Source organism: Salmo salar, chromosome 22 (genome assembly GCF_965601325.2).
Source record: "Salmo salar chromosome 22, fSalSal1, whole genome shotgun sequence".
NCBI classification, from domain to species: domain Eukaryota; kingdom Metazoa; phylum Chordata; class Actinopteri; order Salmoniformes; family Salmonidae; genus Salmo; species Salmo salar.
The window spans coordinates 45,550,498-45,569,240 of record NC_138312.1 but is presented as its reverse complement, the minus strand read 5'-3'; the positions used below and the strand labels follow the sequence as shown (position 1 = coordinate 45,569,240).

General features: G+C 42.3%; 1 protein-coding gene across 2 annotated transcripts; it reads left to right on the top strand.

Moving 5' to 3' along the window:
- Nucleotides 1–369: 369 nt before the first annotated feature.
- On the top strand, nucleotides 370–18,695 carry LOC106583426 (DDB1- and CUL4-associated factor 12). 2 transcript variants are annotated; one of them, XR_014382199.1, is made up of 9 exons: nucleotides 370–823; nucleotides 7,500–7,790; nucleotides 7,980–8,255; nucleotides 8,374–8,434; nucleotides 8,570–8,763; nucleotides 8,892–8,957; nucleotides 12,525–12,687; nucleotides 12,848–13,730; nucleotides 16,259–16,378. XR_014382199.1 is itself a non-coding variant. In XM_014167574.3 (9 exons), the coding sequence occupies exons 1-9, from the start codon at nucleotides 758–760 to the stop codon at nucleotides 16,415–16,417; spliced, it is 1,455 nt and encodes a 484-aa protein (XP_014023049.1). In that variant the 5' UTR covers nucleotides 371–757; the 3' UTR covers nucleotides 16,418–18,695. The 2 variants fall into 2 exon arrangements, 1 of the variants encoding a protein (XP_014023049.1); XM_014167574.3 differs by having other exon boundaries at nucleotides 371–823; nucleotides 13,552–13,730; nucleotides 16,259–18,695.
- Nucleotides 18,696–18,743: the final 48 nt, after the last annotated feature.

Here is an 18,743-nt window from a genome sequence, read left to right as displayed (position 1 = left end):
TTTGCACGATGGCTTGGGTTCAGTGTTAGCCCTTGGCAACGCAGACGCTCGTTGGCGCAATAATTGAGTAATATATATTTCTACATTTATGTTGCAAGGGGTGTAGTCTGCATGTTACTTCTCTATCGTTTTTTTGGGGGATTCCCTGTCCAGGAAATATTACAATATCTTCTATGTGATGCACGATCAATGTAATTTGTTAGTCTCATACATTTGATGTTTGCATGAAATCTGAACTCTTGAATTGAAAAAATATTGTGCTTTTTCAAGAAATCATTGGAGGAAAGAGTTCGGAAGCATAAATATGACGCCAATGACAAATGGTTCGCGAACGCGCACGCTTTAGCGTAAACATACACGTTCGACCTTGTTTTTGTTGATGTTTAACTTGACTGCGGCTGCGCGCGGCAGAATGTTGTTGCCGTTGGTGACGCGATTTGTAAAGAAAGAACAATTGGATAAAATATAAAAATCGATTTGTACTGTAGGGGAGTCGCATATTTTGGCTCCTCGACCGAAACACATTTTAGTAGGTTACAAACTAATCTACGCGCGAAGCTAGAGTTTGAGTTTCGGAGGCCGGAGTGGAGGGGAAGCCAGCTAGTCAACCTCACCCTTATGTGATCGTCCTTCCACGTCGCCGGGCGCTGCTACACTCAGAGCAAGAAAACAAAATAGCTTATCGCCATTATATGACCCAGTACTTAGCGTCATTATTTGGCCTCCATGTGGGTGAGGGATTTGTGTGTGTCAGATTATGGCGAGAAAAACAGTTAGCAGGAAAAGGAAGGCAGGGGAGTCCAAGGACCAACAACAACAACAGGTATGAGGAAACAGACTGGTGTTTCAGTCAATTGCCGTTAGCCATTCGAGCAAATCTTGGTTAGCCTAGTTGGCTAGCTAACGTTACCATTTTGCGTTGACTGGTTGAGCTAGCTAACTACTAACATATTCGTAGTGAATTTAACTCGATAGGTAACGCCACGCAGATAAAAAGCACGGTCGTTTTTACACTAACTAGATAACTATTAGTAACGTTAGCTTCCTACGGAACTCGATCCGTGTTACTAGCTAGAATGCCATGGTTAACGTTAGCTAACTCACTGGCTAGTGTGCTTAGCCTATGTTAGTTCATGTTTCTATTTTAAATGTTTTATGTCGTTTGACTGTCCTTTTTTTTTATTACATGGACCGTTTCTCTAACTGGTTAGCTAGCTAATTTAGTTAGCTGGTTAAATTAGACTTGTGTGAGTGTTTCTGGTTAGGACCTAGGCCTACAACTACTAATGTTTTTTCCTAAGCACCGGATGTACTATTGGATCGTAGGGGATGGATGGAAAAATATATAGAATAGTCATTCTGAGAATGGAATACAATTTCAGTAACTGTAAAATTAATAGGAATTTTAGCTAGTTTATGTCCTATTCGACTGGTTACGGGTGGTTAAGTCATGTGTTGTATACCGACTGCAGTTGGGTTCAACTCAATTTCAATTCTTATTTTAGACTATATCCATTTGGTTGGTTAGGCAAAACATTTTTTGTTAATTAAAATGTATGTAAAAAGAGAATTGTTAAAGTATTGCCCCCAAATTCAGTGCCACATCCGGCATCGTGTTCCAATGTTGATGTACCACGGCCATATACAAAGCCCCTACTGCAGAAATGTCCAAGTAATAACACCGGTAGTTCCTATGTTACAACAATGCAAGTATGAATTGACGACCCAGAAATCCAAAGGTGATATGTTAATTGAATTCAGCAAATATATAATTGGCCTGCACAAATGACTCCTGTTTTTATTTAATTTGAACTTTTATTTAACTAGGCAGGTCAGTTAAGAACAAATTCTTATTTACAATGACGGCCAACCCCGGACGACGCTGGGCCAATTGTGTGCCGCCCTATGGGACTCCCACTCACGGCCGGATGTGATGCAGCCTGGATTCGAACCAAGGACTGCAGTGACTACTCTTGCACTTAGACTGCGTCACTCGGGAGCCAGAAGGAGCTAGCAAGTTTAATAGATAGCTACAGTAGTTGTCATGGTAACCAAACATACTTGCTAGTTTAGCTAACCAAACCATCGATTTTCATAATGTCAGTAATGTTTTCAATTTTACTTTTGCTTTCAAAAGCAGCTCAAACATAGAACATGTAAGAATGAACTATAGCTATTGAATTCTACCTTGTGTGTTTATAGGGAAATAATCCATCCTCTAAAATACTCAAGACAATCAGGAACAAGTATTCAACAATGCCATGGTATAAAGACAATTATAAACTGTGTGGTTCAAGCCCTGAATGCTGAAAGCTGTGGTATATTAGACCGTATACCATGGGTATAACAACATGTATTTTTACTAGGGATGCACCGATATGAAAGTTTTGGCCGATATATATTTTCCTTGCCCCAAAAATTATAACGATATTTACAATTTTACTGGCCGTTTAAGCATTCTAGGACAGTTAAATAGTTGACACACACACTGACTAAAAGGTTATTTTGTTGGTATTTACGTATTTAAAACTTAAATACATTTAAGTAACCTTTATTGAACTAGGCAAGTCAGTTAAGAACACATTCTTATTTTCATTGATGGCATAGGAACGGTGGGTTAACTGCCTTGTTCAGGGGCAGAACGACACACTTGTCAGCTCGGGGATTCAATCTTGCAACCTTACGGTTAACTAGTCCAACGCTCTAACCACCTGCTTTACATTGCACTCCACGAGGAGCCTGCCTGTTATGCGAATGCAGTAAGAAGCCAAGGTAAGTTGCTAGCTAGCATTAAACTTATCTTATAAAAAAACAAACAATCAATCAATCATAATCACTAGTTAACTACACATGGTTGATGATATTACTAGTTTATCTAGCCTGTCCTGCATTGCATATAATTGCTTGGGTACACGTTGCTCCAACCATAAACATCAATGCCTTTCTTAAAATCAATACACAGGTATATATTTTTACACCTGCATATTTAGTTAATATTGCCTGCTAACATGAATTTCTTTTAACTAGGGAAAATGTGTCACTTCTCTTGCAAACAGAGTCAGGGTATATGCAGCAGTTTGGGCCACCTGGCTCGTTGCGAACTGTGAAGACTATTTCTTCCTAATAAAGACAGCCGACTTCGCCAAACGGGGGATGATTTAACAAAAGCTCATTTGCGAAAAAAGCACAATCGTTGCACGACTGTACCTAACCATAAACATCAATGCCTTTCTTAAAATCAATACACAGAAGTATATATTATTAAACCTGCATATTTAGCTAAAAGAAATCCAGGTTAGCAGGCAATATTAACCAGGTGAAATTGTGTCACTTCTCTTGCGTTCATTGCACGCAGAGTCAGGGTATATGCAACAGTTTGGGCCGCCTGGCTCGTTGCGAACTAATTTGCCAGAATTTTACGTAATTATGACATAACATTGAAGGTTGTGCAATGTAACAGGAATATTTAGACTTAGGGATGCCACCCGTTAGATAAAATATGGAACGGTTTGGTATTTCACTGACAGGAAAACGTTTTGTTTTCGAGATGATAGTTTCTGGATTCGACCATATTAATGACCTAAGGCTCGTATTTCTGTGTGTTATAATTAAGTCTATGATTTGATAGAGCAGTCTGACTGAGCGATGGTAGGCACCAGCAGGCTCGTAAGCGTTCATTCAAACAGCACTTTCGTGCGTTTGCCAGCAGCCCTTCGCAATGCATTGCGCTGTTTATTACTTCAATCCTGTCAACTCCCAAGATTAGTCTGGTGTAACCGATGTGAAATGGCTAGCTAGTTAGCCGGGTGCGCGCTAATAGCGTTTCAAATGTCACTCGCTCTGAGACTTGGAGTAGTTGTTCCCCTTGCTCTACATGGGTAACGCTGCTTCGAGGGTGGCTGTTGTCGATGTGTTCCTGGTTTGAGCCCAGGTAGGAGCGAGGAGAGGGACGGAAGCTATACTGTTACACTGGCAATACTAAAGTGCCTATAAGAACATCCAATAGTCAAAGGTATATGAAATACAAATCGTATAGAGAGAAATAGTCCTATAATTCCTATAATAACTACAACCTAAAACTTCTTACCTGGGAATATTGAAGATTCATGTTAAAAGGAACCACCAGCTTTCATATGTTCTCATATTCTGAACAAGGAACTTAAACGTTAGCTTTTTTACATGGCACATATTGCACTTTTACTTCCTTCTCCAACACTTTGTTTTTGCATTATTTAAACCAAATTGAACATGTTTCATTATTTATTTGAGGCTGAATTGATTTTATTGATGTATTATATTAAGTTAAAATAAGTGTTCATTCATTATTGTTGTAATTGGCAATTTTACAAAAAATAAAATAAAAGTAGCAGATCAATCGGTATCGGCTTTCTTTTATTCCCCCCCCCCCCCCCCCCCCCCCAATAATCGGTATCGGCGTTGAAAAAGCATATTCGGTCGACCTCTAATGCTTACCGATATATCGTGCATCCCTAATTTTTACTGCTCTAATTACGTTGGTAACCAGTTCATAATAGCAATAAGTCACCTCGGGTTTTTGTGGTATATGGCCAATATACCATGGCTAAGCGCTGTTTCCAGGCACTCCGCATTGCATCGTGCTTAAGAACAGCCCTTAGCCGTGGTGTATTGGCCATATACCACACCCCTCGGGCCTTATTGCTTAATTAACACAGGTCTCATAAACAATATCTCAAGCACAAGCCCACATGCTAGTGAGTAGCCAGATAATCATTATATTTCAAGTTTAGCCTACTAGGATCTATTTTCTAACTTACAAGGCAGAACAGTTGAATTGTTATGAACACACCCTTCTGTCCGTTTCCAACTGTTTGAACAGCATGGTAGCCTGTCCATGTTGAAATCAAGTAGCCTACCTTATTTCTCAGAATGAGAACAAGTTGACAATTCTGTATATAATTGTGCTTCATGGTTATTGCACATTTAAAACATGCAGACTAAACAGCAAGTATAGCAGTCTTTGGCTAAAATGCTTCTACTGGTACCGCAATGCAGAGTGCGACAAACTGAGGAATTATTTCCCAGAATCAATGTTTATTGATACTCCCATTTTAGTAGTCTGCTCTGCTCGCAATTTGAGTTGAGATATAAGAAGGGTATCGTTAGAAAGGTTATCTTCTCAATAGCTAGGTTTCCATCCATTTGGTGACAGATTTTCATGTGAATATTCTAAAATCTGCATCAAATCAACATGCGCAATTTCCCACCAGAGATGTTTCCATTAAATAGAGTTGTTGCAGGTAAATGGCAGTGCGTGATGACATAGTGCACATAAAAATACCTTTTGCGGTTCAATTCCCATCTACTGAATAAAAAATACAACTTTTCAACTCTACTGATGTTTGTCTCACGTAAAAAAAAAATGCTTTATATAGCATGTGTCCCCTCTGGTATTGGCACGTGTGCTCTAGTTGAAAGCGCGCAGGTATTTGACTAGAGCGCATGTATAGCCTACATGATGAGATTAAAAAGAGCAAGATTGTTTATTTGCCAAAAGGCAGCCAAGCATCGATGATTTCACCAGAATAAGTCCCTCGATCTTTATAGGAAAGGAGCATCAAGCTCATCACCATGCACTTTCACCACCCTGTGATAACTTATTTCATCTGTAGCCTAATAAACTGCATGCTTTCCTGGCGAGTCGTTGTGGGAGGACCACACGTGATATCAACAGAAAGGTATAAAAGTTCCAGTATATAGTGTATGAGGTCATAGAAGAAGTTTTGTAGTGATTCCTTTGTTGTTGATGTAATTAATATTTGTTGGTCTGTGGTGTGTAATGAGGAGCAAGCAGACACTGCACTTGACATATGACATTTCTTATTCCAGTCACTAATACGCATGCACCCATTTAAGAAATTACTATTGATGAGCAATTAAAAAATTGTATGGTTGAGAGGGATGAGGCAAAATGAATGGCAAATAAGTCTGGCAGCACAATCGATTGGCAAACATACTGCAAATTGAGAAATTATGAGACTAAGCTGAATAAAAATAATAAACTATTCTATGAAACAAAGATGAATGATAGTAAAAGCTTTGGAGCACCTTAAATGAAATGTTGGGCAAAAGGGCAAACTCATCTGTCATTCATTGAATCAGATGGCTCATTCATCACAAAACCCACTGATATTGCCAATTACTTACATTTCTTTCCCGTGGCAAGATTAGCAAACTTAGGCATGACTTAATGCGGCTTTTGACATTATCGATCATAGTCTGCTGATGGAAAAACGTATGTGTTATGGCTTTACACCCCCTGCTATATTGTGGATAAATGGTTAACTGTCTAACAGTACACAGAGGGTGTTCTTTAATGGAAGCCTCCAACATAATCCAGGTAGAATCAGGAATACCCCAGGGCAGCTGTCTAGGCCCCTTACTTTTTTCAATCTTTACTAACGACATGCCACTGGCTTTGAGTAAAGTGTGTCTATGAATGTGGCTGACTCAACACTATACACGTCAGCTACTACAGCGAGTGAAATCTCTGCAACACTTAACAAAAAGCTGCAGTTAGTTTCAGAATGGGTGGAAAGAATAAGTTAGTTCTAACTATTTCTAAAAATAAAAGCATTGTATTTGGGACAAATCATTCACTAAACCCTAAACCTCAACTAACTACTTTAATAAATGTGGTAATCCTGGATTGTTAACTGTCATGCTCAAAGCATGTTGATACAACAGTAACTAAAATGGGGAGAAGTCTCTCCATAATAAATCATTTCTTTGCCCTTTTAACAACATCAGCAAGGCAGGTCCTACATGCCATATATTTGTCGCACCCCCGACTCCTGTTCAGTTGTGTGGTCAGGTGCCACAGATGGAATTACAATTGGGTCAGAACAGGGCACCACGGCTGGCCCTTAAATGTACACGCAGAGCTAACAATGATGTGCATATAAACCTCTCATGGCTCAAAGTGGAGTAGAGATTGACTTCCTCACTACTTGTTTTTGTAAGTGTTGACATGCTGAATGCACCGAGGTGTCTGTTTAAACTACTAGCACGTAGCTCGGACACACATGCATATCACACAAGAAATGCCACTGAAGGGCTCTTCACAATCCCCTAGTCAAGAACAGACTATGGGAGTCGCACAGTACTACATAGTCATGGTTATGTGGAACTCTATTCCCACATCAGGTAACTGATGCAAGCAGTAGAATCAGATTTAAAAACCAGATAAAAATACACCTTGTGGAACAGCAGGGACTGTGAAGCAACACAGACACATGCACATAAAGTAAATCTGTCAAAGATACGTTCTCTAGCCTAAAATACAATTTTGTTTATTGAATTGCAGGAGCATAGGAAATTTAATGAACATTTTGTTCCATATTCACTTGGAATGACCCTGTTCTAAATAGTCAGTGTTCTTGATTTACTTCGTGCTGTTCATTTCATTTAAACCTTGTACTAACCTTTCTCCTTCTCGCTTTTTCTCTCTCCTCCGTCAGGTGGCCTGGTGCCAGTCGGCGAGCAAGCGGACGCGTGTGTCCTCCTCGTCCCGGCACGCTCAGCAGTGGTGGCGTAGTCAGTGCTCGGTGGTGTGTGCGCTCCGGGGCCGAGAGTTTCGGCCGCAGCAGCAGCATGAGTGGCGGCTCCAGCGTAGCCTGCGGGGCTTTGCTGCCGGCCGCCTCCCGGGCATCCTCAAGGAGCGGGAGTTCTCCCTTGGCCGCCTCAACAAGGTGTTTGCCTCCCAGTGGCTCAACCACCGTCAGGTGGTGTGTGGAACCAAGTGCAATACTGTGAGACATTGGCCTCTTGTTTTACTCTACTTTGCTTTCTTCTTTCAAAAAACGGAAAAAGTGTATTAACATTTGCTGTTAACCGGAAAACCTTGAACTGACCTATTATGAAGCAAAAAATGCGCCCCCCCAATGATTCCAGACCATTTAACTTTTTCTCTTACCAGATTTCTTTCTTCCTCTACCCAGCTATTTGTGGCAGATGTTCTGACAGGGCAGATCACCCGCATCCCAATGCTTAAGGACCGACACGGTGGTGGAGGGGCCCCCGGGGGGGTTGCGGGGACAATAGGGGCCCCCTTCCTCCCTGGTAGTGGCTCAGTGTCTGGGCTGGACCAGCAAGGCTGTGGGATCCATGCCATCGAGCTTAACCCCTCCGGCACTCTGTTGGCCACCGGCGGAGACAACCCCAACAGCCTGGCCGTCTACCGGCTGCCTACCCTGGATCCCGTCTGCGTGGGGGACGTGAGTGGTTCCCCTCTCTTCTTGGTACTGAGCTACACAAAGTGGGACAGCACTGGTGGCTGAGACAGCCTAAGCAAGCCTGATCATACATTGAAACAAGTTGTTCTCTGTTTTTCAGGATGGTCATAAAGACTGGATCTTCTCCATTGCGTGGATCAGCGACAGAATGGCTGTGTCAGGTGGGTGTTAAGTGACACACTGCTAAGCCATAGGAAGACCTTCACACTATTGTTCATCTGCAATAGTTTTTTTATGTGTGTAATATTGTCTCTGTATAAAATCAACCAACCAATCAATCTGCTGCTATTCTACAGGGTCCCGGGACGGTTCAATGGGGCTGTGGGAGGTGTCTGAGGTGGTTCTGAGCCACTCCATGAGACAGCAGGATGAAGAGGGGGTCCCCTGCTACTCCCACATCTCCCACCGTGCCCTGGAGGACATCCCCAAGGAATACACCAACCCGTACAACTGCAAAGTGCGCGCCCTGGCCTTCAACAACAACCACAAGGTCAGACATACCTCCCTCCTACACCTCTGAGACAAACCACAGCCTGTGTTCTCTAGTAAAAATCTGTGTTGTACTACAGCCCTGTACTTACGGGGACCTACACACTATCTTGTTTTGCCTTCTCTCAGGAGCTTGGTGCAGTGTCCCTGGATGGCTATTTCCACCTTTGGAAGGCAGAGCAAAACTTGAGCAAGGTCTGTTTGAGTATATCTGTTTCTGCTCTGCATAGCAATGTTTGTTTGGTTCTGTGACTGTACTTTCTTGGGGACATTGAAGATTATGAAGACTTGGCTGGTGTCGTCATGAGTCAATATTAAACAGTACTGTATTTTTGTTGAATGTCCTCGCATACCAAACCTTTCTGGTCAAGATGATTGTGTAAATAATATATTTCTGTTTTTTTATTTGAATTTCTAAAAACATGTTTTCGCTTTGTCATTATGGGGTATTGTGTGCAGATTGATGAGGATTTTTATTTATTTAATCCATTTTAGAATAAGGCTTTAATGTAACAAAATGTAGGTTATGCATGCCATAGCAAAGGAATAGGCCATTTGTCAGGGCCTGCTGTGGGCTGCCCGGTCAGCTCTTTACTGCGTGGTACAGACAATTTGAAATTGGCGATGCATCGATGGCTGTCAATCATCTTCGATATCCGATACCATTGTAACATCGCCAAACCCTAACGCACATAGTTGTTCAGTACCTTTTGTTATGCGACTCGAATTTGAGCTCAGGTACATCCTATTTCCATTGATCATCCTTGAAATGTTTGTACAACTTGATTGGAATATATATATATATATATATATATATATATATATATATATATGCGCCCACAGTTGACAGTGCATGTCAAAGCAAAAACCAAGCCATGAGGTATGGGGAAGGATACCAGAACACAGTGGCCTCCATTCTTAAATGGAAGAAGTTCGGAACCACTTCCCTGACCAAGACTCTTCCTAGAGTTGTCTGAAAGGCCAAACTGAGCAATCGGGGGAGAAGGGCCTTGGTCAGGGAGGTGACCAAGAACCCGATGGTTACTCTGACAGAGCTCCGGAGTTCTTCTATGTAGATGGGAGAACCTTCCAGAAGGACAGCCATCTCTGCAGCACTCCACCAATCAGACCTTTATGGTAGTGGCCAGATGGAAGCCACTCCTCAGTAAAAAAGGCACATGACAGCCTGCTTGGAGTTTGCCAAAAGGCATCTAAAGGCCTCAGACCATGTGTGGTCTGATGAAACCAAGATTGAACTCTTTGGCCTGAATGCCAAGCATCATGTCTGGAGGAAACCTGGCACCATCCCTACGGTGGTGGGGTGGAAAAAACAATTTTCTTTAATGTAACAAAGTCTGTAACGTAACAAAATGTGGAAAAAGTCCAGGGGTCTGAATACTTTCCGAATGCACTGTATTTAAATATGTTATAACAATTTACAGAATGCAACTTATTAACAATGTAGACAGAGCTAAGATTTTCACCAAAGCAGCGCAGAATGTCCAGTCAGATAAAATTTTTCTCTCAATGTTGGTTGATCTGAAGCCTATTTTAGTTTTTATAGAGGACACTGGTGTCTTATTTTAAAATCCACATTTGGTATTTTCTCTCCATTTGATATGAATATGACTTAAATGTTTATGCATGCTGTCTTTCTCCCGCCGTGCTATTTCATTATTAATCAATGAATTTATCTAACCGAATTCTAGGCTATCTCAAAGTTTGAAGTTGTTTTTGAATAACCTAAAAATATGATAGGCCTAAGGGAATAATGAGAGGTAGAACAAACAATAGCAAGATAGAAAAATCAAACTAGTAGTTTGAACAAACCTTAGTTGGGCAAGGCTTAGTCTATTATAAAATAAAGGATGCATGCATCCCTCCTTCCAGTTGCGAACCAAACAGCCAAAAGCCAAATCCTACTGATAGCCTATCAAAACCATTAAGACAAGTTAGTTATTTAGAGTATTTCCCAAATTGGCTAATAGTGTCATGTCCAAACATTGCAGCTTTCAAATGGGAACAATTAGAAAATTGCCTATAGACTGGCTTTGCATCACAGCTCTATTTTGAATGGAAAATATTAGGGTGAACAATAAGTGAAATTTAGCAAAAAATATCAAGATGGAACATTTTTATGAGAAGTCAAAAGAACTTACAGCTGAGCAAAGCTTATGAAAGCAGCGACATGTAGAGTAGGCCTATTTAAATAGGCTACATTTCTAATACCGTAATTTCCGGACTATAAGCCGCAACTTTTTTCCCACGCTTTGAACCTCGCGGCTTAAACAATGACGCGGCTAATATATGGATTTTTCCCGCTTTCACATTTTTTTTCTCCAAAAAAACACATTCTGTGACGTGCTCAGTTTTTGGGCGGCATGAAGCTTTCATTAGACCAATGAAATTGCCTAACGGGTTAAGGTCAAACAACTTTTTTGTTTACTGTTTAGATTAAATCGAGCGCTCTCAAACTTCCCATCATTCTGATTATGGTAGTCATTTTGTCACCCTCATCATTTTGTCAGCCTCATCAGACGATACGAAAGAGGTTGAACAGGCTAGTAATAAGGGTTGCAACAATTTCAGCAGATAATTTTAGAAAGAGAGGGTCCAGATTGTCTAGCCCGGCTGATTTGTATGGGTCCAGATTTCCAGCTCTTTCAGAACATCAGCCATCTGGATTTGGGTGAAGGAGAAATGGTGGGGGCATTGGCGGGTTGCTGTGGAGGGTGCCGGGCAGTTGACCGGGGTAAAGTTAGCCAGGTGGAATGCATGGCCAGCCGTAGAGAAATGCTTATTGAAATTCTCAATTATAGTGGATTTATCGGTGGTAACAGCGTTTCCTAGCCTCAGAGCAGTGGGCAGCTGGGAGGAGGTGCTCTTATTCTCCATGGACTTTAGTGTCCCAGAACTTTTTTGAGTTAGTACAACAGGATGCAAATTTCTGTTTGAAAAAGCTAGCCTTAGCTTTTCTAACTGCCTGTGTATATTTGTTCCTAACTTCCCTGAAAAGTTGCATATCACGGGGGCTATTCAATGCTAATGCAGAACGCCACAGGATGTTTTTGTGCTGATCAAGGGCAGACAGTTCTGGAGTGAACCAAGGACTATATCTATTCCTAGTTCTACATTTTTTGAGTAGGGCATGCTTATTTAAGATGGTGAGGAAGGCACTTTTAAAGAATAGCCAGGCATCATCTACTGATGGGATGAGGCCAATGTCATTTCAGGATACCCCGGCCAGGTCGATTAGAAAGGCCTGCTCGCAGAAGTGTTTTAGGGAGCGTTTGACAGTGAACTCCCGTACGGACTCGGGAGAGGCGAAGGTTGAGAGCCATGCGTCCTCCGAAACACGACCCCGCCAAGCCGTGCTGCTTCTTGACACAATGCTTGCTTAACCCAGAAGCCAACTGCACCAATGTGTTGGAAGAAACACTGTACACCTGACTACCGTGTGAGCCTGCATTGCGCTCGGCCTGCCATAGGAGTCGCAAGAGCGCGATGGGACAAGGACAACCCGGCCCGCCAGCTAAACCCTCCCCTAACCCCCTGGGCCAATTGTCGCCTCATTGGTTTCCCGGTCGCGGTCGGCTGCAACACAGCCTGGGATTGAACCAGGATCTGTGTGACACAGCTAGCACTGCGATTCAGTGCCTTAGACCGCTGCACCACTCGGGAGGTCCCGGTGTGTGCAAACTTTTGACTGGTACTGTACATGTCTATCCCCATCTAACAAGCCTGTGTATCTGTTGTACATAGCTGCTGTCCACAAAGCTGCCTCACTGCAAGGAGAATGTATGTCTGGCATACGGTCAGGACTGGTCGGTGTATGCGGTGGGCTCTCAGGCCCATGTGTCCTTCCTAGACCCCCGGCAGCCCACTCACAACATCAAATCAGTCAGCTCCCGGGAGAGGGGAAGTGGTAAGGAATTGACACCACACTACAATGTTTCTCACACACACACAGGGTGTATTGGTGTGTATATATATTATATTATATATATAATATATATATATATTAGAACACTATAGCATATATTCTGTAAACTTTCTGTAACTTTCATTTCATTCCATTTTTCCAGAGGCAACACGAGGTACTACAAACACATTCCATCAAGAAGCAAAACAAAACCCAAACATTCGCCAAGACCTGCTCTGCACTTATGCTGCCTTCAAGTGGTGTCGGAATTATCGGAAATAGGAGTTACCGACTCTGAAATTTCACTTGAATGGCCCTCCATGTCGGGATTACGAGTTGGAAAAGCGGGAGAAAATAATGAAATCCTAATTTACGAGTTGTGCCGTTTCATCACTGTCCTTTTCAACCAAAAGATGATTAAACAATCCATTTACATTATTTGTACATTATTTTAATGTGAATAATGAAGCTAGTTTGGCTATTTTGTCAACGTTAGCCAGCTAGCTAAAATATTATTAGGGACGTTAGCTAGCTAGATTTATTATTAGCAACATTAGCCAGCTAGCTAAATTATTATTATTAGCAACGTTAGTCAGCTTGCTAAATTATTATTAGCAACGTTAGCTAACTGGCTAAAATATCATTGGTTGAAGGGTTGTTCCGAATCCAAAAGCACTTGGACACACTGTCGTATTTACGACTTCACCAACTGGGAAATGCGAGTTTCCGAGTAGCATTTGAACGCAGCATTACAATGAAGTGCAGAGGCAGTACTTTTAAAAGGAACATTTATTACAGCTTTTTTTAAAGACGTTTTAAAGCTATTAAAGGCAAGTTATTAACTTGTTTGTGTGTGCTCGTTCACAGGCATCCGCTCGGTGAGTTTCTATGAACACATAGTGACTGTGGGCACAGGCCAGGGCTCCCTGCTGTTCTATGACATCAGAGCCCAGAGGTTCCTGGAGGACCCTTCCAGCCCGGCCGGCGGGTTCCGGCAGCGCCCAGGAGAGGGCATCCTCAAACTCGCCACAGGGAAGGGCTGGCTGGTACGATTCTTTTATTGATTATTCCCCTTTTGTACACCCCTCTCAGGAACTTTTAACTTGAAGTGTCCTGCTATTACTATATACACTACATGACCAAAAGTATGTGGACACCTGCTCTTCTCATTCCAAAAGCATGGGCGTTCATATGAAGTTGGTCCCCCCTTTGCTGCTAATACAGCCTCCACTCTTCTGGGAACATACTGAGTATACATACTGGACCTCTGAGACCCTGAAGCGACATTTGTCTGGATTTAGTTTGAGATTAAGAGCTTTTATCCTGTCCATGATCTGGCGGAGGGGCTCGTCGTGTTCCTGACCAGGATGTCGACCATAATGATTTTGACAGGGTTGTTCTGCGAAGAGCTGCTCCATGCACCTCCTGAAACACTTCACTTCCTGTAGAGATTCCACAGGGCGTGAGTAGGAAGTGATATCTGCCCCCTGGGGTCATGAAGGTGGTGAGCTTTGACGCTTCATCAAGTGTGCTCTGCCAGAACCAAAACTTGGCATTCAACATGAACATCAGGCACGTCTGAGCTCCCCTGCTCCACTGTTTTCATGGGATGATGTGGCCTGAGGAGTGCTTTGTTGAGATGGACTGGATCAATGCATATTCTCACTCTTCTATCCTTTTTCTTTACAGCCACCATGGATGGCTGAGACCAATTCCATGGCCTCTTCTCTCGTGATGAGATCTTGTCCTTCCATTCGGTCCATCTCCTTGATCACTTTTTCCTTCAAGTCAAATTTTATTGGTCACATACATATTTTTAGCAGATGTTATTGCGTGTGTAGCAAAATGCTTGTGTTCCTAGCTCCAACAGTGCAGTAGTATCTTCATGACGAGTGGCACACTTCTGGGAGCCCACGCTGTGGGGTAAACAGTCATCCAGCCGCATGTGGTAAACGGCTGGTAGCTTACCCACTGTGCTGCAGTCAAACAGGTCTCTGTATTCAGTCTGCTCAGGGGCTTCATTCTGGACTGCATGCACTTCAGGTTGGAGATAAACTAAGCCCAGTCTGATACTGTCAGAGAGGGCAATGAGTGGTTTGACTTCACGATACACCACATGGAATTGTAATTTTCCACCTATGAAGTCCAGAGTGGCAGTAAAAGTCTTAATCACCTGTCCTCTATAAGCCACTAGATTCACTGTCTTTGAGTGGTCAACAGGAGCGCTTGGGTCAACGTGTTGTAGCCCCAGTGTACATTTTTTTGTTTAATGTTCTCACTGCTATTGATGGTTGAGAGATCTGTGAATATCTTTCCCCTTTCTGATGTTATATCCACATTTTTACAGTTTAGTAGATCTGCTGGTTCAGGTGTCTCCTGTGTCCCCAGTTCATTAACCCTGTGTGAATACCTGCCTCTGCATGGATTGGGAGGAGCAGCCTGTGCTGGTCTGTTTGTAGTACACATGACCAAAAGTATGTGGAGGCCTGCTCTTCAAACATCTCATTCCAAAATCATGGGAATTAATATGGAGTTGATCCCCTCTTTGCTGCTATAACAGCCTCCACAATACTGGGAAGGCTTTCCACTAGATGTTGGAACATTGCTGCGGGGACTTGCATCCATTCAGCCACAAACGCATTAGTGAGGTCGGGAACTGATGTTGGGCGATTAGGCCTGGCACGCAGTCGGCGTTCCAATTCATCCCAAAGGTGTTCAATGAGGTTGAGGTCAGGGCTCTGTGCAGGCCAGTCAAGTTCTTTCACACTTATCTCCACTAACCATTTCTCCTAGAAGTTACTCCTAGAAGTTTCCACTTCACAATAACAGCCCTTACAGTTGACCGGGGCACCTCTAGCAAGGCAGAAATTTGACGGACTGACTTTTTGGAACGGTGGCGTCCTGTAACGGTGCCACGTTGAAAGTCACTGAGCTCTTCTGTAAGACCATTCTACTGCCAATGTTTGTCTATGGAGATTGCATGGCTGTGTGCTCGATTTTATACACCTGTCAGCATCGGGTGTGGCTGAAATAGTTGAATCCACTCATTTGAAGGGATGTCCACACACTTTTGTATATAAAGTGTATCTCCTTAATGCTGTTGTAAGAATGACATGAAATACTGGTTACTCCAGCATTTCTAGATTGTGACTATTGACAACACTATCATGACACAGAACATATTTATGAACAGCTGACTTTAGAGTACACTAAAAGAAACTGTGATTCAGTGACGCCTGACCTCATGTGTTGGTAGTCTATCTTGGACCTGCCTTGACAAGATGCTAGCACAAGACAACAAGTACCATTTCCCCCTCTGTTCTTTCACCCTTGTTTTCAGCAGCGGTGTTGGGTCTCAAAAAGGATATTTAAAAAAATATATATATATTGCTCCATTATAATTTTTCTACATGCTTTATATCTGGTTTTAGTCGTTAAAGTTTACACTGGAAAACTTTTTACCGTCCTGAAAATATATTCCCCCCCCCCAGTGGAGGCCACAATTGAAATGCATATAGGGGAAACACTGATGTCACCCCCTCCCCTCACACCTGTTTCTCTCGTTCTCCCTCAGAATCACGACGAGACGTGGAGGAGCTACTTCTCGGACATCAACTCGTTTCCCAACGCCGTGTACACACACTGCTATGACGACTCCGGCACCAAGCTGTTTGTGGCCGGCGGACCGCTGTGCTCAGGCCTTCACGGCAACTACGCAGCCCTCTGGAGCTAGCCTTCCCTTCTCCTCCTCCTCTGTCTCGCTATTCTCTCCTTACCCCACTACCCAGCCCCCCCCCCCCCCCCCCCCCCTTCCTGCTTTTAGCGTTTCACTCACTGTTGTCCCTCCTTAGTGGACTCAGGAGCATGATCTTGGCCCCCCCCTTTTCTTAACACAGCTTCCATATTGCCACTGTGTATCTCGTCAACACCTCTTCCATATTGCCACTGTGTATCTCGTCAACACCTCCTTGTTGCATCCCTCCATCCTCCCTTGCACTTTGCCCTGTTTATATTCAGTTCTTTCATCTCTGCTCCCTGTTTTTTTATATAGATGATTAACCAGTGATGATGTAATGAGCTGAGAGGTCCGCTTTTGAAAAACTCAAATGAAAGTTTAACGTTTTATTACAATTTTTTTGTCTGTTTTTGGGAGTATGTCATACTGGCATAGACCGTTCCCTTGTGCGGACATTGGCGACACTCTCCTTACTGTTCCCCTTCTCTCTCTCTCTCTTTCTCTCTCTCTCCGAAACTGATGGCAATATAAAATATTGAGGATGGGGGAACATAAGAGACAAAGTTCTGAAGGAAGGAACAGGAGTATAGTTAGACTTTTCTAAGAAACTGAAAAAGGACATGGTCATTGGTTGGTAGCGTACCACCCTGTGCCATAGCAACCAATAAGAGCCGTAGCGATGGAAAAACTACCCAAACAGACGCAAGGTGAGAAGAAGCAGAGGATGAGTACAACCAATCAGACAGCGGCAGCCACTTGTTTTTTTGTTTTTCCCTGACTGATGATGTAAAGGAGTGATGACTGTAGATGCTAAATGCCATAGGTATTCTGCAATGAATAATAATCCTGAAGAATGCTTATTTTATTTTGATTCTGACTGTGTGATTTGACATAAACGTACACTTGTTGATATTACTACTATCTTTATTATAATTTATTTTCCCACTATTACCCTTAGTTATGGTTTACGGCCGGGGCATTCAACGTCAGGGCCGTGCGGAACGCAATGTCTGTTGGTTCTCTTTCTTCCCAGTTACTGGTCCATTCATGTCAGTGGTTGTGTATATCACAAAGCACGATCATTAAGTCAGCTAGCTAACTTGGATAAACATTCATACATGGCTGTTGATGTTGTGGATTATCCCTTACTTAGACCATTTCAAGTTCAACACCTTCTTGCTTTTTGAACTAGGAAATATGGAGTTGTTTGAGGAAATTTTTGAAACATTATCTTGCTAATAACTCTTTGATCCTGCTTTGTGACATAACACCGTGGTTAACATGTTCTAAACCAGCTGCTGATTTAAAAACAAGGATGAAAACCTGCAGACATTGCTGACCTTAAGCGCCTGAATCCCAAATCAGACCCTTGCCCTTTCCTCCTAGGCACTTGTGTAGATCTGAGAGAATTTAATAGGTGTAAGCAATATGGTGACAGCTCCATCAATGCCCTCTGATAGGCCAGATGGCATTGTTGCCATTTTGCCAAGACTTTCCCAATACTAACAGATCTCAGGTGTATTCACTAGAAGCCAACAGAAGCAAGCAGAATGAAGCAGGGAGAGACTTACCTGAATTGGTCCAATAGAAACTCTTGTTTTCATTGTAAAGGTTTTTTTGTTTGGAGTAAATGGTTTCCATTGCAAAACGGTTTGCTAAGGTCATGGTCTGAATGAATACATCCCTGGACAAGCGCATAGGATGTAAGGCAAGGGGTTGGAGTTGAATACATCTGGAGGTACCATAGTTTTTGTCACTGTTGGTTCTAATACACTTTTTTTTCCTCTTTTTTTTCTTTTTTCTATCAAGGGATGAGTGTAGCTGCTCTTTTCCTTGTGTGCAAAGGCAGGGTATATTTGAGTGACTTTGTTGCCTTTTCTATAGTCTTTCTGTGAAAGACTTGTAGGCTGACATAGTTTTGCTTTTTGGAACTTTGAGAGTTTTCATGATAATGCGAGAACAAAAAGAGACCCAATTAAGACCATAAGTTGAACAAATAACCACTTTTAAAGTGTATTTTATAAATGTGTATGTGTGAAATGCATAGGGACAAATGCATACATTTTTATGTATATGTTCCAGGAAGTGTGTGAACTGACCCTTGTCTTTACTTTGGTGGTGACCTATTTTATACCTTTACACACCTCATGAATGTTTTTAGAAATGATTGAACCTGGGGATATTGTATGATGTCAACAACAGCCGAAACCAACCTATAAATCTTTAAAATGAAAATAATGATAAATTAAAAATATGTAATATTTCTCTTATTTCATATTGCTGTTTGTGTGTGGTTTATTTCATATTTGTGCCGTAGTTAAAT